Source organism: Lipophrys pholis, assembly GCF_963383615.2.
Source record: "Lipophrys pholis genome assembly, chromosome: 16".
Lineage (NCBI taxonomy): Eukaryota > Metazoa > Chordata > Actinopteri > Blenniiformes > Blenniidae > Lipophrys > Lipophrys pholis.
Window position 1 is genome coordinate 21,894,705 of NC_137634.1, and position 23,191 is coordinate 21,917,895.

Genomic DNA, 23,191 nt, shown 5'->3' on the forward strand with positions numbered 1-23,191 from the left:
ATGTCGATTATACAGTTAATTTTTCTGCATAGTTGCATAAATTAGATCAAAATCACAGATATTAAAGTCTTCATTGGCACAGTTGTATATAAAGAGCATTAAATATGACTTATTGGACTCATTGTGTGTATTTTTACAATTGGATGCAGCAGCTTGCCGTAGTTTTCTGTTTAAGGTGGTAACGGTCAGGTCTCATTTTAAATACATTAATCAGTGAGATGATATGATAAACTTTACTGTCTTTATGATATGAGGGCAACTGCAAAATTAATAAATATGTTAATATGTGCCACTTCATTCATATATATATATATATACACTCATACAATTCTCCAATAAAGGTTGGAACAAATGAAAGTAATTTTATCCCCATCATTTGATTCAAACGTTAAAACTTGGATGTATATATATATATCAGTATATACACACATATCTTTAGCAATTATTACACATTTCACTCATTGTTTCTCCCAACCATCATTCATTCTAAGTGCTGTCAATCAGTTTTGCACCACTGATAAAAATCCTGTATAATAAATATACCATTTCTTTCCACTTACTGAATTAATATATAAAAGGAGCATCAGCTACCTACATTTTGTAAATTCAATTCTTAGTAAACTTTGTAAATCCCCCCAAAAAACAGATTTTCTTAATGGTTTGGCCATTAAGAATGTTTCTCACATTGGAGCCTCTTGGGGGGGGGGGGGGGGGGGGGGGGTCAGGTTTGGCCCACGGGCCTTATGTTTGACACCCCTGGTGTCCTCCTGCCCCTCAATTCTCCAGATCCGCCCCTGCTCATCAATAAATGCAGAATTTCTTTCATTCTATTTCTTCTTTATTTCTTCTTGCTGTTGTTGAATTTATTGGACAGATTCATTGTTTCTGCCTTGGTTTTCTTCTTGTTATGCAGATTTCTTGTGAGTGTTGTGTTGCTTTCAGACCCCCCGCCCCCCTCTCCCTCTCTCCTCTCTCCTCCCTCTCTCTCTCTCTCTCGCTCTCTCTGAGGGGTGGAGGCTGACGGCCGATGTCTTTCCTGTGGAGAGGAGGAGGAGGATGGAGGAAAAGGGGAATTAGTGGCTCCTCGTCGCTCTCTCTCAGCACAAACTGCAGCCTGAGCGCAGATTTGTGTGTTTTGATGGAAGGAATGGTTTCAGAATGAGCCGGGGAGTGATCACCGATCTGCTGCGCCAGGTGAGCACCTCTTCTCCTTCCCCTCTTCCTCCTTTTGCCTTCTTTCTGATGCTGATGGTCTGGTCACTGCGATCATGTGTTCTATGGGGAACAGTGGGGGTGGATAGTTACGTAACACGGCGAGAGGAATCACAGATTAATTAGGGGAATAATGAGACAGGAGGAGGAAAAAGACGCGCGCCTCGTCGTGGATGTGCGCATCAATCCCGGACGCTCTTTCTCATTTATTTTTTTTGTTCTTATTATTTTATTTATTTAATTGTATTCCGCCTCGCGTGTGCGTGTGCGTGTGCGTGCGTGTGTGTGTGTGTGTGTGTGTGTGTGTGTGTGTGTGTGTGTGTGTGTGTGTGTGTGTGTGTGTGTGTGTGTGTGCGCGCGTGCGTGTGTGTGTGTGTGTGGAGGAAGAGCAGCCGGGTAGATAGATGGAAGAAACTGGAAGGTGTTGGAGAAAATGTTGCAGGCTGTGTGAGCCTGCAGGCCTGACGCCGCCACAGATCTGGACGATAAAGACGCAGAAGATAAAACTCTCATTTTCCAAATCTTTTTTTAAATTAATTTATCGTTATGATCATCATCATTGTCTGCAGGAGCCTCCTGGTAGTTTGCTCTCTCTCTCTTTCTCTTTCTATTTCTCTCTCTCTCTCTCTCTCTCTCTCTCTCTCTCTCTCTCTCTTCTTTGCCTGTAGATGCACCTGATCCCAGCAGAAAGAAATACACATATAAATATAATAATAATAATAATAATTTAACCTCCAGTTCCAACATAAACCCTGTTAATTTCCCAAACAGGACTTTCCTTTAACCCGAATTGCAGGTCAATCTGGACAAAGTGATCTCCATTACACGCTCAATGTGGAGCTACTTACCCTCTAACCAGCCCAGTCACAGTTATAACCCTTTAAAAAAGTTATTCCCTGATATGTGGAGCTGGGATTTTTATAGCTATGTGAATTATTATTATTATTATTATGAGAATTTCATGTGAGTAAACTGATTGTAGAGGCTTTTTTTTTTTTTTTTTTTTTTTTTAAGAATGGTGCCTGAACGACAACAGGTCGTGACATAAAGCTATTTAATGAATTCATTGACTTGATTTCATTTCTCTGTTGTATACAGCAACTGAACACAATGCACAGCTCATTAAGTAAATAAATAAATGATTACAGAAGGTACTATTATGTAGACGGGGAAATGTAATATCCAAGCTGTGCAAAGACTTTTGTTGTAATAGATATGCATGGAAAAAAATGAATACAAATATACAACTATATTAATCAATATTCAATAATTATGTTTATTTTCAGGTTATTATGTTTGATTTGAATAAAAAAATGTACCACTCATCATGTCTGAAAGACCACAGGTTTGGATATCCACCTGATTAGTGAAATGAACCTTGTAGTTTACTCAGGCTGAAACTGTACTGGTACACAGCCAGTCTACAGTTCAACTATCCAATATACTTCCAGGATTATTTTGTCCTACATCTAACAGACGTATAGCGGTATTTTAGTATCTGTAGAGCTATAATCTATAGATTTCCTGTCATGTAGAACAGTTTATCAACCATCCTGATCCATTGGGTTCAGTTTATTGTGGTTATGTATGGAAAACAAAGTGGCGCACAGTGAAACAAACCAAGAAATGCAAACAAATTCTGCTTAACGTAACCCCTAAACCTCATCCCTTTGTCATAAAACCACCTAATTAATTCATTTAAAGTCATGTAATGCTTTAGTCTCGCTCAGACTGGGATCTTTGTTTGGGAAATGTACCACAAACATCGAGCAGGGCTACCACAGCCCATCATGAATAATTAACTAAGCAGACTTCCATTGTCCTATTTATAAAAGCATTATATTTGCGGGGTCAATACATAAATAAATCTGATGTTATGATCGATCGATATGCATGAGTAAGTACATGAATGTATGGAGAAGCGGATTAAATGAACAGTATTGTGTAATCTGTGCACAGACATTCAGGATACGTTTTTGTTTTCATGGATATACATGAAAAACTAAATGTTGAAATCAACCTGTTTGACACAAAAAAACATCCCTGAATGACAACAGTGTAATTAGTCAAACTTCATGTCCATTGATAGTAAAACGGATGTGCTTGATGATAAATAGTGGGAACAATGTTGACATAATGGATCTTGATGTGCTTTATAAACAAAGCTTATATGTGATGCAGTCTTTTGTTCTGATTGATTGCATAAAAAAAAATAACTCACATGTAAAGAAATATGAAAAACTGTTTGGTTTTTAGGCACTTTGGATTCATAATGTACATTTATAAAACTAAAATGGACTCACAGATTAAAAAAAATGTTTCTTTTAAATTCACATCTTATCATTTCATAACATTTTGAGCCTAAAGTCATTATTACCGAGTTTATTCTTGGACAGCAATAAATAATATCAACCTGCTTGACACCAAAACTTGACAAACCCACCCTTTCATCAGGTTGTACCATAAACTCATGCAGTCAATTAAATGAACTTTAATAAATTTAACATGGTAGATTCACTCAGACTGACACCTTTCTTAGAACTCTGCAAAATACTGATAAATGACAAAGACATATGCTTTATTATTTCTTATGTAAATGTGTTAAAACCCCTTTCACACCCATATGCATGCAAAACGAAGGTCTTACAGATGAATATCATCCAAAACAAGCTGCTCACTGCCTGAATGACATCTGTGTGTGACATAAACACACTTTATTAATCAAATTAACCTTATTTCATTTGGTCGTCTTACTCAGAGATCCTTCTTAGGAAGCTACAGGACAAATATACACTTTATATACAGACAATAGTAACACATCACTTAGTTAACAGATAAAATGTGTAAATGCTTGTGGTGATTTCCTTTGTTACACATTTGAACATGAAATTACACGCATTTAAAGAAAAGACAATTAGAATTACTGAAAACCTTGAGTAATTCACCTTGTGTTTCCTGTTTGAATTCAAAGTAGAGATCTATTTCAGCCTTTCACAACCGAGGGAACACAGGCCGTGACTTTAATCTGTCTAATTAATTAACTGAGCTTAATTTCAGATGGAGATCCAGAAAGCTCGGTGATGATGCTCAACCAGCACATTCTGTATATAAGGAGCCAAACAACCACAATGAACACATAAAATCAGACAATTGAAAAGAGTTCATTTGAAGCTAAATTAGCCAATATAGCAAGGATGGACAACTTTGATCATTAAGTATAATTTAACAATATTATATGATCGTCACAAGGCATGCGTTTTATATATTGCACCTTAAAATCGAAATCAAAAGACGACCTATTTCTGCCAACTGTTTGTTGTATTTGTTTACTATCTTTGTCTTTGTGTTGCTTTTTTAAAACTGAAATGAGAGAGGAGAGGTCTGTTATATTCCAAAGTATTTAAAACCGTTTAATTGTATAAATTACCTGCTTATTAAGAAAGAAAGAAGGATAATCCTTGTTCAGCGTTATTGTTTAATTTTATTAAAGCAGTATATTCTGATTCACCAATATGCCCAATTTTTTCAGCATTGACTCCATTCTCCAGTTTATTACTGTCTATTACAGTTGTTTAAAGCCTAATTATTGGGATTATTTTCCTGTTTTACCGGAGTTCACGACAGTCCCTTCACTGTCGTCTCCCTCTCGAGGCTGGATCCCGAAAATATCCCCGCATTTAGGCCGATAACATGATTCAGCAGAAGTCTACCTGCGTCCGTCTGGCAACCCAGTTTGAAGCATCTGTTAATATTCACAGGGCGGATTAGTTCGGAGGAATCTCAGCGTGGGAGGAGCGATGCTGTAATTTCCCCTTTTTCCTTCAATCCTTCTCCGTCCGGCTGCTCTTACTGCAGACCAAACTCTAAACGTTGTACAGGAGTAACATGGTTGGTAACGTCCTCAGTCTCTGTGAGTTGTTTGTAAATCCAGCGTTTGCGACGTGTCTGCACAAAGCAAAGTGTCGGCTGTGAGCAAGTGTGAACATTTCTCAACACTGGGGGAAAAAAAAAAGATTTATTCCCAAACTTGCAGCTTTATTCTTGAAGATTTCAGGATGATTATATAACGTCAGGTAAGATATCTGACAGCTACTTGACAGCTTTCGGGTTTAAAAAAAAAAGAAAGGTGTTTTATCTCTGTTCAAAAGTTACCGTACCGTTGATTTAACATCTATTACTGCTGATCAGGAACCAGTTTTGGTGCCACCAAACTAAATTGACACATTGGAGCTGGTTTGGTTTGTGTTCACACCTGTTTATATCAGTCTGGTCCGGAACCAACACCCCATCAACTGGCGAGTTGCCATGACTACCATGCATGTCGATACAGGAAGCGTCATGTTTCCATGACTACCGTAGTAAATATATATTATATAAGTATTTCCATTCTTATATAGTATATATTTACGAAGGTAGTCATGGAAAAATGACTCACCCATGGTAAATATATACTCTATAAGTATTTCCATTCTATTGTTTCTTTAAATAGAGGATTGTTTTTTTCTTTATTTCCTCTAAAAAAGCATCCCTTATTCACGTTTTGTGGGCAGATTACACTCGGTGCTGCTTCCAGGTCCATATATTTCTGACATTGTATTGACTTGAGGGTTTCGTGAGCGTAACAGAGACACCCACAAGGATGAAGATTGAAGATGACTTCACACACAACTCGATACCGTAATATCCAGCGCAAAGAATTCAGACATGACAGTAAAAGTGGACGTTTTGGTCTCCCTGAAGCCCTGAAGACGTTTTCATGATGCTGAAAGAAACAGGTTGTTTTATTCCCGCGGAGTCATTTTACAGTTCAGAAGGTGTTTTAATGGAGTCAAAGAGATGTCCCTGATAATAGAGCCAGGATGTGTAGGGCATTTTCCTCACTTCTGCATCAATAGAAAGAATAAAACGCATTTTAAATTTCAGCGATTTTTGTGGATCAAGTTTAAAAAGACAGATCTCATAAAACAGTTTGCTTGTCAGATACATATTTATGATGCAGGACACTAACTTCAGAGGAGAAACTTCCTATTTTCAGATAGTATTTCTTAGAAAAAGTCATTATTACTGTGGAGCAAGCAGGCTCCATGTCTCCAGTGTTTCTTGTCACTGCACCTCTAAATATAATATAAAAATTCCCTCCTTAGATATGAAGACACTTTCGTTAAATTTCACACATCGATGCAAGTTTCTACATTAATAATGTAGTATTCAGGTAGGTTTTCTCTCATTCTTTGTTTCTTTAACGTGCTGTTGCCTCTCAGCCTCCCGCAGCTCCACAGTGTTACTGGTGAAGGTCGTATCAGGTCCTGCAGCAGTGGGGGGGGGGGCTTTGATTGAGCTCCAGTCGCCCAAAAGATGTTTCTGCAAACCTTCTCATTAAGCCAATTCAGCAACTGTAAAACAGTGAATAAATTACTCCACAAACCTTTGAATTGGCTGCTTTTATCATCAGACTTTTGGAGAAATTAGAGAGAAGACGAGTGAATATTTGTTCTGTATTTTTTGCCTTCATGTCAACTCATCTTTTTGACACCTTCTTAATCTGTGTTGTTGAGCATGTCAATTTGTGCTACAGATTTCTTCATGCATGTCCAGCAAGGTCATAAAAAAAATTATAATTTTATCGATCTTTTTTGACGTCTCTGCTTGAAAAATGTGCAGCTTCAGATTATCTGTACCTCCTCGGCCCTGGTTTTAAATGTTCGGCTTTTTGTAGAGCTTTCCAACCGTGGGCCCTCGTGTTTAAAGGTTTAAACTTCATAGAGCAGCATAGAAGGAGAAGAAGAATTCATTATTAGTCACACTTACAGTGCTTCTGCAGAGTATAGTTGCATGTGATGAAAATTATTTCGATTGTTTCCAGCTTGGAGACTCGAGAAGAGTCAGAGATCACAGAGGGCTCAGAATTCGGCCCCGTCCACACAGGCCAAAACAATCTTTCCTCCCTTTTTTTATTTTTTTTTTAAATCCACATGGCATCTTGAAAATTACTCAAAACGATGTAGTTCATATGCCAGGCCTATAGGGGGCACTGTAACTATGCCACAGAGATACACCAAAACTGGAGAAGAAGACACAGAGCATTCAACAATTCTCGTTTTTGAGAAATCCAGCATGTCGCCATTATTAAAGCAAATAGCATCAGCAGCTCGACCTGGAGCTGGTAGTCTACCATTGTTGTTGTGAAGTGACGTCGCGGGGTTACCGGGTCCAGACGTGGGGTGATGACATCACTGTTTCCAGCTCATGTGAGCTAATCCAGAGTGTCATGACTCCCAGTCCATGTATTAGTAGTTTTATTTTGACAGTCTCTGTAACAACAATCCAACTTGGTCGCCTGTCCACTAGAATGTCCGTTTTCTCCCGTTGTTAATGTTTATAGCCTATTGTTCTCTGCGTGTGTGTGTGTGTGTGGTTTCGAAAAAACCAAAAAACAACAGCACCAACTAGTGGCCCTACATGAAAGCTACATTGATCTCAATGTTTCCGCGGCAAACAGACATCGTTTTCAAAACGTTGCCATGTAAACATGAAGGTTTTCCAATATGAAAACACAAAAACAATACATTTTTCACCTGAAATGTGTAAACAGGGCCCGAATGTGCTTCGTGGTATCATGGACTCTATGAAGGGGAAAGTGGATTGATGAAGTCCACGCACTGGAACGTGTGTGTGTTTAGCTCGCTTTGCAAATCATTGCAGAGACCCCCAGTGTATCCCCGTGGAGAACAGCCCGGCAAATGTTGATTCATCAATAAATAAATAAAGTCGTTAGTCTCTGCTAATGACTTTCTAATGATTTCTTGATGAATTGTCTCAAAGCGATCTCTTGTATTGATGATTTACTCGGCAGCGTCTCATCTTAAAGAAACACCAGGCGAGTTTGAGAGAAAGGATTTCTTGACGTCTTTGGCGGCTGTGCTCAGCTGTTTGGAGGCCTAAAAATAGCTTGCGTCCCCCCTGCGCAGCCTCCACTTGAGTTTTGGGCCACATCTGGACGATCTCCCTACCTGGTTAACACCCCCAACCCCACCCCCCCCCCACCCCCCACACCCAACCAATGATTAATCCACTGTTCGTACGTGTCGTCAAACTTTCCCTTTGGGTTTGCTAAATCCAGAACCGTCTCATCCCGCTGCCGGCCTGAGACGTGGCTCAGCTCTGCTGCTCTTGTATGTATTAACCTTGAGAGATGATTGACCCCTAAAGAGCTGGTTTCTGCTTCCAGGGAGAGTTTAAGGAGTCGGAGTCGACCGTTGTGTCGTGGTCAGGACTTTTGTCTGGCGGTGGGTTCAAGAGGGTCACGGTGTCAAGTTTGTATTTTTCAAAAACATTAATCTGAGGTGAACGTGTGACTCTGAATGGCCTGTAGCTGTGATCCTGTGGGTCTCTGTGTTTGCCCTGTGATGGGCTGCGATCGACCCCGGATTAGATGAAGAGAGACACAACGTGGACAGAAGGAAGTTTGGGTTCCTTCTGGGTAAAATCAGGATCAGTCGTCTTGTGAGTTTGGATGAGTTTCCAGAGGTTTTTTCTCAATAGAAACTGGATTTTCTTTTCCAGACTGAGAAGACAAACAAGTGGTTGATTGTTCTTCAGCATCCAGTCCAGAAAAACCTGAAAGTTTTCGATGCAGAAAGTATTAATAAACTCTATTATTCTATCCAAAACCTGGAGGCTGCAGCTCAACTGGTTCTCAAGGTTTGGGGGTTATTTGTGGACCCTGAACCACAAATAACTCCTCGAGGTGCCTGTGTCTGTATTTCACACCAACGAGTATGGAAATTAGCTTTATGTTGAGATTGTAATTGTCGTAATTGTTTGGTTTTGTGAAAATGTAAACATTTTCCTCACCTATACAAAGAACAACTTTAAATTTAAAGGTTAGTCTGACACTGCTTTACCGGTCCGGCCCACTCAAGATGAAATTATCTGAACTGAAATGTGTTTGACACGTCTGATTGTAAATAATGCATCAACAACAATCAAATTCCCGCTAAAATTTGGTTATTAAAACAGAGAATTATTATTATTTGATAATTTTAAGCTCCACCGTGTTTTGTTTTTCTCATATTTTTACATTAGTAATGTTTAGTTTTTTACCGTGTACAAACACGGGGATCCTGAACTTGAACGATTTATTGATTAATCCTGGAAGTTGTCAAACGGACTGTGAATCTTTTGCCAGATCATGCAAACACAACAAATCTTTATAAAAAAGTCAGTTTAAGCTCAGCTGTTCTCAGCCATCACGCTTAGAATTCAACCTGTTGATGTCTGTGTGTAACTTATCAGGAACATCAATTCCTAACTTCCCATTCATTTTTGGTCAAAGCAAACATTTTGTGCGCTTTTAACAAAAACATATTGTGAGCGACCTGAAATCCAGAGTAGACAAATAAGAAGTGAGAGTTACAGGTGAAGTTTTAGTTATCATTTTTGCATTTAACAAGGCCGTTTGACTTGCTGTTTTCCGCCCACGTACATATCTGACCTACATTATTCATTCCAGTGTCTAAAAAGTTATAAATGTTTTGAGTGAGGGATTTTGACTTTGCTCTAGGTCCTCAAGGCCTACACATCATTAAGCATTTTTGGCAGATATTTTAGAAAACAGCAGTTAAAACCATCCTATCCTGGCCGGATGTTCAGGATGAACCCACAGTTTGTCCCGCTGTCCCCTCTGGTACGCTCCAGCCCCCCCCCCCCCCCCCAGAGCCTGATGTGGATAATACAGTAGGAATGAATGGCTAGTTATTACACATTTGATTAAACTTTATTGTGAAATTTACATTGTGAGAGTATCAGCAGCACTAATAGGAATGTTTTGTCTTCTCATCACGGTGGATTTTATTGTTTCTTCCCCTTTCAGAGCGATCATATCAAACATCCTGTAAACAGGCCCGTATCATTGTGGGATTTTTTTATTTTTTTTATTCCTCAGAACGAGAATAAAACAGATGTTAGATGAATGGCAGCTGTGCGCACAAAGCAGATCCAGCACATTGTTCTTCCCCGGCTCTGCCGAAACGAGATGAAACAGACAAATGTTACCCAACGCCGTGGCCTCATCCAGCACATTCCTGCTATATTGTGAGCGCCGGGTAGATCGAGCTGTGCGTTGCCATGGAAACCTGCGCTGCTCAAGCTCATAATATTCCCCGGTGAATGGCGAGCGGAGCGGCTTCAGCGCGGCCATTTGTTCCAGCGGTGGAAACACTGATGGAGGCTTCGGCCCGGAGAGCGCACGCAGCTCAAGCAAAGAAAACAAACTAACGTCTCCCAACGTGACATCACAGATCTCATGTCTAGTTGGTCGTTTTTCCCCTCAACGACTCCAGAAACATCCTGAGTGATACATTCCAGCTCCACCGTGTTTTTAAGGCTCTTTATCCATTTTCTCAATACGTATATCAACAGTTTAACTCTGCTTGAAGACAATTCACTTATTATTTTTTATTGTCAATATTAGTACCAGCAAACTTTACCTATCCTTGATACTCATTCAATGTCATAAGTACATTAAACTTCCAAATATTATGTTCTCAATGAGCAAAACTTAACAGATGGTGGAGTGCAAAATGAATTCTTAATTTGTACTGATTAATTTTTGTTTGCCTTTCTGCCCCCCATTTACATCTATTGCTAATAATCTCTCCTATTTCCTGTTGGCAAATAACCTAAAACTGTGTTTAGATGAACGAATGACAGATGTTGTGGTAAATACAGTTAATATGTTAGCCTTGGAAGATTTACCTCTAACATCAAAATGCACGATATATGTGGACTAACCGGATAAAATGTTGCTCTTTATTGCCTCTTAATTAATATCCCATAATCTGGCTTGTTTATTAGGAAATCCAACGTTCATCTGCAGGTTTCCTGTTTCCTGATTCTGGGTTTTTGTGCTTCAGTGTTTTCTTCTCCTCACATCTGAAGAAAAGCTGCGAACGCTTTACTCAGCTCAGTGTTACATTATATTATATTTCCCCTCTATTGACCAGTAAAATAGGCACATTTCCCCAGAATACGTTGTGATGGTACAAATTTAGGAAAACATAATGTGATATATGACAAGACAATTGCACCGTGTTTACAACACATTACCACAAAAGTTCCGTAGATTCTTGTAATATATGTAGGTTGGAAATTTCAGTAAATTTCACCTTGTTTTTGAGGGGGGAAAAAAAATAAGGAATATTTATCAACGTTTAATCACAATGTTTTTGAAGCCATTTGTATTTTTTTTAATAGCAGCAAATCATCACACCTGTTCACACCAGGTGCTATAAAACCCACACAATTCAACATTCATCACCATGAACAAGCATAATATGAAAACTTGTTATTTACAGGAAATTAAATGGAAGAAAACCAAAGAGTAACTTTTTAAATGGAGTCAGATTGAGCCAAACACAACAGGATGTTTAAGAAATACAATGTGAGTAACTATATTCTCAATGTAATTAATCTACAAAATATTAAGTTCCAATCGAGGTTGCTTTTATGTAAGACGGGAACGTGCTTGTCTGACTGAAACGATCTCCCCATCAGTTCTAAGTGTTATATTTTAATAGCTGTGTTTTGGCAGCACCCTCGATGTACTCTCCTCCAACCGTTCCTCAGAAATGTCTTTCTTGTGTACTCACTCCAGCAGTAAAATGAAATATTTTCCTTTGTGTGATTCTATGCTTTGGAGTTATGTAAATATAGTATTGTTGTGTAACAGCGATGTGGCTGGTTGAGTTCAGACAGGGACCTATTGCTCAGTACACCCAGCTCTCTCTCCTTGTTCGCTGCTTCTGTCTGATAATAATAGGAAAAAAAAAAATGCAGGCACTGTAATCCAAGGAAATGCATACAAGTCTGCCAAACTACACAACCAGAGACTGAAAACCGTTGTTTTTGTTTTTAACCCTTTAACTCACCAAGCTGAACACAAGGATTTAAATGCAGTAATTTGAGAGCTCACATTTCAAGCAATGTGAAACATTTTAGGAGCAGAAATTCACAGCAACTTTAAAAGGCGACGTCGTGGGTGGCTGAGAGAAGGTGACGGGCTTGAAAAAGTTGCAGAGGTGGAGGTCGGAGATGTCGAGTTGCACAATCGGTGGCCTCTATTCATCAGAGGAGCCAGTCAGATGAGTCAGCAGCACTTCAGTAGGTGACATGCTGGAAGTTAAAGGTCCCCTTTTCTACAGTTTTTCAACAATTTCACGTAGGTGTCAGAGGTCCAACAGCATCGTATTCAATGTGTATTTCCCCAAATTCAGCCTTGCACCTGAATATCAGCCAGTCAAAAACTCTGAACTCTACTGAGAACAGGCTGTTTCTGTGTCTGTCTCGAAGACAAGAGCTTTCCGGTGTTGTAGATGAAGTGGTTTCCCTGTTAACTGGTGACCCTTTAGGGTCCCTTGTTGCTGCTAATAACAGATGTTTCAAAGTGTCTTGCCTATTTTAAAATATGCTTTTACTAGCAGCAACGATTGACACTAAAAGAAGTTGGTCACCATTTGACAAGGAAACCAGTTAATCCAAAACACCAGTACAATGTTCACTTTTATGTTTACGGTGGATTTTTCGCTATGACTCATGTAAACGTCTTCGTTCCACCCGTTTGAACCATAATTTGACCCAGAAGGAGGCTGCCGAAGATGAAGACTTAAAATAATATTGTGTGTCTGAATATGTGACTTAGTTTGGTCGTATTTTTTGTTACAGTTACTACAAAGTTGTTTACCCTAGCTCCTACTAACTGTAGAAGTCACTTTTTCATATTATACTGAATTTATTCAATATAATATAGATATACTGAATTTATTCAAATATACCAATAAGGCAGAGCTCAACTACCAGACTGAGTGGTTATTTCCCCGCATGATGTCATGAAGGGAAAATCTCTGATTGGCCTGTATGAGCACACATTCACTACAAAGTGGTGCAAGTGAGGGAGATGGCAGACGTTCTTCCTACACAGGCTATTAGGACACGTATCACTGTTAGAAAACCATTATAAGGTGAATTTTGCCGAATGTAGGACCTTTAAACACAGAAATGCACACAGTTTGCTTTGGAAACTGGTATTTATCTTCACAGAATGGCTTTCCCGTGGGTGCTGAGGAGCTCCCGAGCACCCACGAAGCATTACAACCTGGATTCGGTGTTACACACTCGCTCTATACCGCACGAGTTGCTGTGACGGAGCGCAGTTTGCTGCTGGCAGCGTGGGCGGCAACACGTTTCTCCCTCGGCCGCTCCATAGCTGAACAGTCTCATACTGAGACCGTTTAGTACTATTGATGGTGAATCTGCCTTCTGGACTTCAAACAATGGCAGAGTGGGAGGTTCCATTGTTTATGATATTATCTGCGCGCCTGCTTTGTTTGTGGAGCTGTCGCTCAACGTGAAGCCGGGTGAGTTCTGTAGAGACGTCTTTCAGCACGCCCCCCAGACTCAAATGTTTATCTTTGCCCCAGAACGGAAAACAGAAATATGGAAGTAATTGTTTTTTGATTTTGTTTTGTGATTGAGTTTAGACTAAATAACCAACCAACCAAACTGGAGCTGTGTGATATCAGGTTTGCATGCAGCAATATGAAGTTTGATAAATACAACCACTTAAATAGTAGATTTTTGTGACTTTATGCTTTTTTGTTGTTGTTGTTCTTTTAACTAACAGTGCTCTTTCTCTTGCCCCGATTTGAACAAGCTGTTACTGAGCAGTTTCTGTCATACCAGCGGCATTTCAGAAAGTTTAAGGACTTTTTCTTTGATTTTTGTGTTTTTGACTTCCTCCCTGTGCTCGTAATATGAAATGATCAGGACGGTTTTCTCAGTAAAATGTTTTAAATAGGTAGTTGCACAATTTGTGTGAAATAATCACAAACAAAAATCACACTTTTTCAGTCATTTTTAAAATGATTTCTGTCATTTTAAATAGGCAATGCAAGAATGCCCACTGTGCATGTCAACATAATTGATCACATTCTTGTCTATTCTTTTGTGATATCCCTATTGGTGTGAATATGATATTGTGCAGCAATGCCTCAAACTCATGTTTGTTTAACTGTGGGGGGAAACTGGAGTGACCCAGAGTCACTTATTCTATTGACATGTCAAATCCAAACAGAAGCACAGATTTGAACCAGGCATAAACTCTCTGCATCTTATTCTATAATAGTATGAATAAAAGTGTATATGTAGCTTATGTCTTGTTTAATTTTGCTCCAGGAAATTAGAAAAGATGCACTTTAAATTTTTTTACATAAACCCGACACTGATACTGCACATATTAGTTTCCTCATGATTGCAGGAAATGCCGCTTTTCTGACATAATTTTCTGGCTTTTTTCTCTCCTGATTGTTTGATTTTAGTTAAGTTAGTGTATTCTTCTGATAAATGATCTATCAGACATATTCACACCTTCACCGTCCCACGCCAAAGGAAGCGATGGCTGTCGTGTAAGGACACGTCGCCACATGGACAGGGGGGATTTATCTGCTAACCTTGGGATTGGAAGAGAACACCTGAGCCACTTCATTTAAGCTTGATTGGATTATTGCAAAAGGCAGATTTTTCCAATCCAATGCACAGATTTCATTTTAATGCCCACACCAGCAGAAAATAACCTGCTATTAATGATGTGGTTTTATGGTTGATATTGACTTGATATTTATTTGTATTTTCTGTCCACATAGAGAGTTGTTCTGTTTTAAAGGGTAGTCTGCAGCCGTTTTTCCCTCCAGGCCCAAATGAATGCAGAACTCAGAATTACGTCATATTTCCATACTTTACGTTTAATAAACAAAGTAGACTGAAAGGTTCAGCTGTATTTCTTTCTCTGTTTTTAATAGTAAATAGTAAATTTCTCAACCAATCTGTTTTTAATAGGACCCTCTTTGTTACCCGCCAGGTTAAAGCACCCACTTTCTCATAATCATTTTCTTGTTTGTTGTTATTTACAGGCTTGAATCCACCTAGAAACCCCATGGAGCAGGATGTGGAGAGCCCAGGCATCAGAAAGCCCAAGTTGCCAAAGCAGGCCCGGGAGGACCTTCCCAAAAAGCTGGCGCAAATGGACCGGGCCAAGAGGGTCCAGCGGTACGTCCAGAAAGACGGCAAGTGCAACGTCCACCACGGGAACGTCCGGGAGACGTACCGCTACCTGACGGACATCTTCACCACGCTGGTGGATCTCAAGTGGAGGTTTAACCTCTTCATCTTCGTGCTGGTGTACACGGTGACATGGCTCTTCTTTGGCTTCATGTGGTGGCTTATCGCGTACCTGCGGGGCGACCTGGACCATTTAGCAGACAACCAGTGGACTCCGTGTGTCAATAACCTCAATGGGTTTGTATCGGCGTTTCTGTTCTCCATCGAGACGGAGACCACCATTGGTTACGGATACAGAGTGATCACGGACAAATGCCCCGAGGGGATCGTTTTGCTTTTAATTCAGTCGGTGCTGGGATCTATTGTGAACGCCTTCATGGTGGGCTGCATGTTTGTGAAGATCTCGCAGCCCAAGAAACGAGCTGAGACACTAGTGTTTTCCACCAACGCGGTCATCTCCATGAGAGACGGCCGGCTGTGCCTGATGTTCAGGGTCGGAGACCTCAGAAACTCGCACATCGTCGAGGCTTCAATCAGGGCCAAGCTCATCAAGTCCAAGCAGACCAAGGAGGGGGAGTTCATCCCTCTCAACCAGACAGACATAAACGTGGGCTACAACACGGGCGACGACAGGCTCTTCCTCGTATCGCCGCTCATCATCTGCCATGAGATAAACCAGCACAGCCCCTTCTGGGAGATCTCGCAGGCCTACCTGGCCAAGGAGGACCTGGAAATCGTGGTGATCCTGGAGGGCATGGTGGAGGCCACGGGTGAGCTGCCGCCTCAGTCCACCATCAGTTCACATCAGAAGATTACAATAACGTGCGCGGTGGATGTTGCTCAGAGGTTTTGATGTCGCACAATGACTCAAAAACTTTCATCCCACACAGCCCTCACACACGTTTCAGAAAATACGTGATCATTGTGTTTCATTCTTCCAGAAGCCGCCTCATTCGGTGCGCTGCAGCATCAATACGCTGCTTGTCGATGTCACTTGTACTAACAGAGGTGATATAAACGGTTTGACAGGCAAACGAGAGACAGCTTAAAGCAATGAAATTTAAAGCAACCTTTTAAAAACACAATACAATAATGATTAAAGAAGACTAAGATATGCTTTAGGTTTCATGAGGTGGTTTGAAAGATGACACTGAAGCTGACAGCTCGAGGCTTTCAGGCAGGTTGTTCACATTTGCATTACAATTGCAAAGTGGCAGTACATGTAATCATAGTGGCAGCACCGCTGCAGGGACACAATCCATGCACGAGAATACCTGAGCTATATTTTATCACGTGATTCATTTTGAAAACGCTTCCATCCGTCCATCTTCTAACCTGTTCAAGATCACAGGATCTGTCTGACCAGGGCTGAAGGCAAGATACACACTTAACAAATCTTCAGTCCATCACAGGACAAACCCGGAGAGAAGTATCTGAGAAAAGTACATTTGATGCTAAGGAGCACGATTCACGTTGTTTTTCAACAAAGTAATTCAATAGTAGCAGCTAGAACTGAGCAAAGCATCAATAAGTCAAGATAACAACTCTTCCCCCAGAGTTTTGTGTAATATTTAATTCAAATGCTGAAATGTTCTGCTCAAAGACCAAATCACACAAATCAAACAGAGAGAACGCTTGTGCTTCATATCCTCGGAGAGGGCACCTTTCACCATTTCCTTGATTCACTTTGAGTTTCAGAACCACAATGTAAGCACGTGAATTAGCCAATTCTAAAGTGTTTGATTACTATTTCTTGAATTTCCTGGATGTACAAACATGTGCAGATGTCAGGGTCCTTGGAGGTAACCACTGAATAGCACTACGTAAGTACACCTGCCTTGCATTGTCTGCAGGATTATGGAAGATCCGTCAGGTGCAGAATTGCTCAGAAAGCAGCACATGGCAATTGTAGACGTCAGACAGAGAAAAATGTATTTAAAGCTGAAAGAGAATGGCTCCATCCTGGAATGGATACAATCATATAGAAGGTGGTTGAATGGACAATGAGGCACAACTGAGTGTTCAGTCTCCATCTACATTTGTAGCTTCTGAGAAATTGAGGCTGAAAACTGCATACTGTATTTGAGAAGGAAATGTTGATTGCAAAAGATAGTTGCCATGCTTGAAGCTACAGAAACTAGAACACTGACAGAGTTGCTCTCGCATGAACGATCTCTTCTCTCTCTAAACTATCAACTTCTCCTTTAATTGGCAAGTTTGGGCTTGTGTTTATTTACTGCCACTCATAAATATGTGCGTTAGTTGACGTGACATTCATTTGAAACAACCCATCGTCACAAAACTAGTGCAAGTAAAATCTGTCCCGTCCCGAGGGGAACGCAACACAGAACACTTCTCTTTTTTTGGGGCGGAGGTGTTCGATCCCCTCTGACGAAAGTGTGACGCCCACGGCGCACGGCACAGCGGCGCCGCTAATAAGGAGCCTGAATCTTCGGGCTTAATCCAGGGAGCAACGTCACACATTGATGTTGGCAATTAGGTCAAAGCTCTGCTGTCGAAGCCCCGCGCGCATGATTTATGATTTTTGTGCAGATGTGATGAAGAGTTTAGCCGTCTGCTGCTGTTGTGTGACCATTTCCACAACGATCCATCTGAAAAGCAAAGCTCAGGCCACAGTTTGTCCTCTAATGATGGAGGAAAACCACCTGAATGTGTTGCCGGCTGTTCATGATCCAGAGAAACAGCTCCGACCTGTCGAGGCATGAACACTGAATGGCCTCTAATGGCACCGGCTGTGTGCAGCGCAGACTTTTAAGTTTAGATTTGGAGCTGTAACTGAAAACTGTAACACGTTTTTATTTTTTTAACCTTTTGTAAAGAAAATAGCCTGTGACACACATACGAGCAGAGTTTAATATAACAATGTGAACAGTGGTAAATCAGTGGCGGTTTGGCTGCTTTTGTGTGGCCCTACAAGCTGTAGCTTCACTACATCTGATCCAGATGCATGTAAACATTCCTGACGGTAACATTCTATTGATAGCTGTTTATATTGTCACACACAGAAATGGAAAATCAGATCGCAGGATTTCGGCCCCGCTATGAACATTAAGGCATTGTTTTTGCATTTTCATTTCAGAAAAGCTTCAGATTATTATAGGCATTATTGAAAAAAGCACCTTTTTTGGTTGGTTATTTTGGAAGTAAAGAGTCAAATCTTGACAGAATTGTCCTTTGGATTTCTTTGGATTTCCAGCATACTGCGGTGGATTCAACAAAGAGAGAGACTTTTGTTTGGAAACCTACATATATTTTTAACATCCACTTATTTTTGTCATAATTTCATCTCAAATAATTAGAAAACGGCATCCATCCCTCTGACCCCCGGATCGTTCCTGCTGCCCCACATGAAATACTGTGGCGCAACATAAAAACACTCCCTCAGAGCAGTTTTAAAGGCATTGAAAAGCACAGGATGTGTTGCGATGCCTTGTGATTCTCAGAAGCTGGTATAGACGCTCATTTGTCTCCCCAATCAGCCTCTGTAAGACAAAATGAACCAATTACATAATGGCTGAGTGGTGTGTTTTTGAAGCAGCTGCCGGAGCCTCACTGAGGACTTTGGTTTCCCGCAGACGGCTGAGCCAGAGAGAGAGCTGATAACGATCAAACAGGCGTTAGGAAGGAAGAAGTGCAGCAAACGGATTAACGGGCGCTCTTGGTTATGGTAAAGAATTGTGCTGAGATCACCAAGGAAGAGACAGAGGAACAAGATGTTTTCTCAGCCATGTTGTGTGAGAGCTCGATGCAGGAAACATATCAATTTTTCATGATGCGACTGTTTTAGTAGAAACTCTCATGTAGGTTCTTAAACGTCCTTCCAGCTTTTATATGACTTTATTAAAGGTGGACAAGCCGCCAGTCCAACACAAATGCAGCATCAAGAACTGGTGTGGGAGAGAAAAAAGGACATTGTTTGACATTTTTGGACTAAAACAATTACTGGGGCCTTTAGTTTAGGAATGTGTCAATAGTCTTAACGTAAACCGCCTGTTGTTATTAATAAACATTTACCAACTTCCCAACACCATCACTTGTCTTGTCTGACAGTTTGAATGTACTGTGTGTTTTTTTCCACCACCTATAAATAATAATTCTTAATTTATATAAGACATAAACACGATTTTATTTTTCTCCAACAAGCAGGCACATGAGCGCCACCTGTGTGGTGATTTCTGCAAAACACTGTCATTTGTATGGACTTGTGTAGGAGGCATTTATGCTTATCGTTGGCAGGTTATTTAGTTGCACCATTTGGACACTTGGTGGCAGTAAATCACGCACAGGTTGTATAAGTAGAGGCCACAGGTGACAGGAAGTGGAAGGCACAGGTAGTGGCAGGTTTTCTCCAGACCAAAGGTAACACTCGCTGTCGGATTCATCTCTCTTCATCTTTTGTTTTCAGCAAATAAACTGTCAACTAAACTGCAAGTGGACTGAACTGTAAAAATTCAGTTTTGGAGTGTGTGTCTGTTCACTCCTGCTCCACCTGTGTAGTAATGGCAATAACTGAACAGTGGGACATTGATAATTGTCATTATAATTCGCTGCCCTCTACATATACAACCTGTGTCTCATGATTAAGTGTCTCAACATTGCAGCTAAATAACCTGCCAGCAATAAGCAGAGATGGCTCCTACAGGCTGCATAACGAAGATTTTACTCCCAGATTTCCTAACTGTGATTCCCGTGTGCAGGCATGACGTGTCAGGCGAGGAGCTCCTACGTCAGCAGTGAGATCAAGTGGGGCTACCGCTTCACGCCCGTCCTGACGCTGGAGGACGGCTTCTACGAGGTGGACTACAACAGCTTCCACGACATCTATGAGACCGACACTCCCGCCTGCAGTGCCAAAGAGCTGGCCGACATGATCAACCGTGCACGCCTGCCCCTGACCTGGTCGATGGCCAGCAAGCTGAGCCAGCAGGGGCTGCCGGAGGGCCAGGAGACCAAAACCAGCCTGGACAGCGAGGCCAAGGGCCAGCAGACCGAGAGGAACGGGGACATTGCCAACATAGAGAGCGAGTCCAAAGTGTAGCGATGGCGACGGAGGGCGAGCTTCAGCTCGGTATGAGATTGCGTAAATGTACTGTAAGGCCTCCTGCTGAGGGAGGCCGCACCACGAGGACCAACGAGCACAGTAGACCAAGTATCCCTGCACCAAGAACCGCTTCTTTCTCAGTGATTCACAGCCCCCACCCCCCACCCCCCCACACACACACACACACACACTCACAAACCAGAAAACACGTAGACATGTGGCCGAACTGTCACCCCTCTACGGCAAGTGCATGTTTCAGATATAATGTGATGTCCTCCTGACGAGATTCCTATTATTTTTTCTATTAAGATATTCTTAGGGGCATTTGCATACATATTTTTGTATATACTATAAAATGTTTGGAATTCTCTGTTTTGTTGCAGTGTGAATATTTGACAGATGTTTGATACTGATTACTTTTAGGTTAGTTCTGTATATATTCTCTGCCTTACTGTATGTAAAAAGCTTTCATTTGTTTTTTTTTTGTTTTTTTTTTCAGAAATATATAAGCATGTATAAACATTACCTGCAGTTATTTTCTCTTGTATTGTGTATATACTGTAGGATTATAGTGTTATAAGGACAAACATACATCTCAATGGATGCAAACTCTAGTTGAAACCAATGACAAATTCTTCCCCAAATGTTTGTTGACGCTGGTTCTACATGAAGCCATGACTTGCTGCTCGCAGCTGACTGACTTCAGACAATGGCCCTTTAAAAACTGCTTTTTGTCACTTTTGCACACTGGAGGCCTCTGGTGGAGAAATTTAGCCGCTATTTTCAGTCCCCAGAAACCCCCTCACATGTCACCTAACAGTATCAACCATAAATAAACAGTAAGTTGCTTATTATGCACTCTATGAGACGTTCTTGTTTTCTGTCCTGGAGTTACTGAGTGTCTGGGGGGGATGTTTTCACTTCAGGGAGAATGTGCCGCGTTTATGATTTAAAATCCGGTGCTTCTTCTGTCTGCCAGCGTTTTTAAATGTCAGTTTTGGAGTTTAATCAGGATTTAATTTGCCTCATTTGGTAGATCCTCTTTAAAGACAGAGTGCCAATTTTTCCTGCATGTGTTTTTGTAAATCATGCTGCTTCTCTTCAATTACAAGTCGGGAGGAAAATCGCCCCATCAAAAATGTAATCAGGAGATCATGAGCTGACATGCACTCATGTATAATTTGGAGGTGTTTAGAGTTTTAAATTCACATATCTTAAGCTGTAATCTTCAGTTTTATTGAATAATATTATCTTTTTAATAGAACTTTAAGTACTAGTATTTAAAAAAAACACATTATATTACAATATATGTCTCGTAAAATCAGCTGTAAATGTACCAAATGTCACAAATCTTACACAATGCATGCTTAATGTGTCTAATAGGATAAACCGCTCACTGGATCTTTTTTTAAACTTAATTTTAAGCTTTTTTCACATCTGCTCAGGTCATTGTTGGATGCTGAGAGGAAACTAGAGAAACAAACAGTAAACCCTCCACAAATAGTAAAGTCTGGATTTGAATCAGAGACTTCTCAGTGTGAGGCACAAGTGCTCACCCCTACACCACCGCGCCACCTGCAACAACATACCCGGGATATAACTCACTACACACACGATGCCTTTGTATTGACTTTAAGGTGAGAGATAATAGATAAAAGTCTGAATGCGAAAGAGACATTATTCCTAATTTTCTCCTAATTTCCACTGAGACACATCTTAATATATATACAACTATACATTCACGCTTTTAGTAACCGCCATTGATATACCGCTGTTCATTTTTAACGAATACCGCAGAGAAATGTAAAGTTGCTTGTGAGCTTCACCTAAAGGGTTTAACCTCCGTGTGCCTCAGATTATTACGCCTCTTAAGAAAAAGAATGATGTTCAATGGTTTTGATGAGCTACTTTTCACTCCAATGTGATGCTTTGTCAATATCCACACTGATTTCAATGACTTTGATTTCCCTTAAATCATCATTGTTAATTTGGAATAAACAGGAAAAATGAGAAAACTGCCACATTTGGTACAAAAGGGAGATAAAATGAGCAAAAAGAGATGAACACGCACGAGTTAATGGACTCTGTCCTGTCGCCAGTCTGCAGAGGAGACAACAATCCTTTCTTGTCTCACTCTTCTATTCGCCTCACAAATATGGCTGCAGTCATTTTGCTGTTGATCAAACAGAAAAGGTTGCACAAAACAACAGTAAGCCTGCAAGTCGAAATGTTCTGGAGTCGTGTTAAATGAGCTACGAAGCATTTTAATGAAAGCGGCTTGAAAATGCAGAAATCCAAGGTGACATTTTCTAAAGTCGATATAAATGAAATGTGGTGCGTCTGCTGCTCGGGGTGTTTGGATTGTTTGAGTTGGAGGTCAAAACGCGAGCAGACACATGGAGAGATGCTCTCCTCTTTCAGACACGCGGGAGTAAGTGAAGCAGAAGCCAGCAGGTGAAACTTACAGCCCAGGTGGGTCCATTTGCTGGGATTGTGGGCACATGAAAGGGCAGGAGGAGTCCCGCTTTCATTTCAGTCTGTCTTTTCATGTGTGGAGGCCACCAGAAAGCAACATAAAGAACCAGAGCTATAAAAAAAAATTATGAAAGAAACTCACTGACTCGCACATCAGGAGACAGAAAACACAGCAGGGGTGGACAAAGGAAGAGTCAGATACCAGCGGCTCGTGATATCCAAGATACAAACCTCTGATCAGCAGTGAGAAGCTCTGCAGGAATCATTCTTCACATTTTAATGACTTTAATGGAGCAAAAATCAATCTGGCTGGAGAGGTGTGCAAAAACA

The 23,191-nt window shown here is 40.7% G+C and overlaps 1 protein-coding gene across 1 annotated transcript; it reads left to right on the forward strand.

Moving 5' to 3' along the window:
• The first annotated feature begins 1,003 nt into the window (after positions 1-1,003).
• On the forward strand, positions 1,004-21,248 carry LOC308121660 (G protein-activated inward rectifier potassium channel 2-like). The gene is made up of 3 exons (XM_080483040.1): positions 1,004-1,194; positions 15,177-16,094; positions 20,043-21,248. The coding sequence occupies exons 2-3, from the start codon at positions 15,200-15,202 to the stop codon at positions 20,381-20,383; spliced, it is 1,236 nt and encodes a 411-aa protein (XP_080339166.1). The 5' UTR covers positions 1,004-1,194; positions 15,177-15,199; the 3' UTR covers positions 20,384-21,248.
• Positions 21,249-23,191: the final 1,943 nt, after the last annotated feature.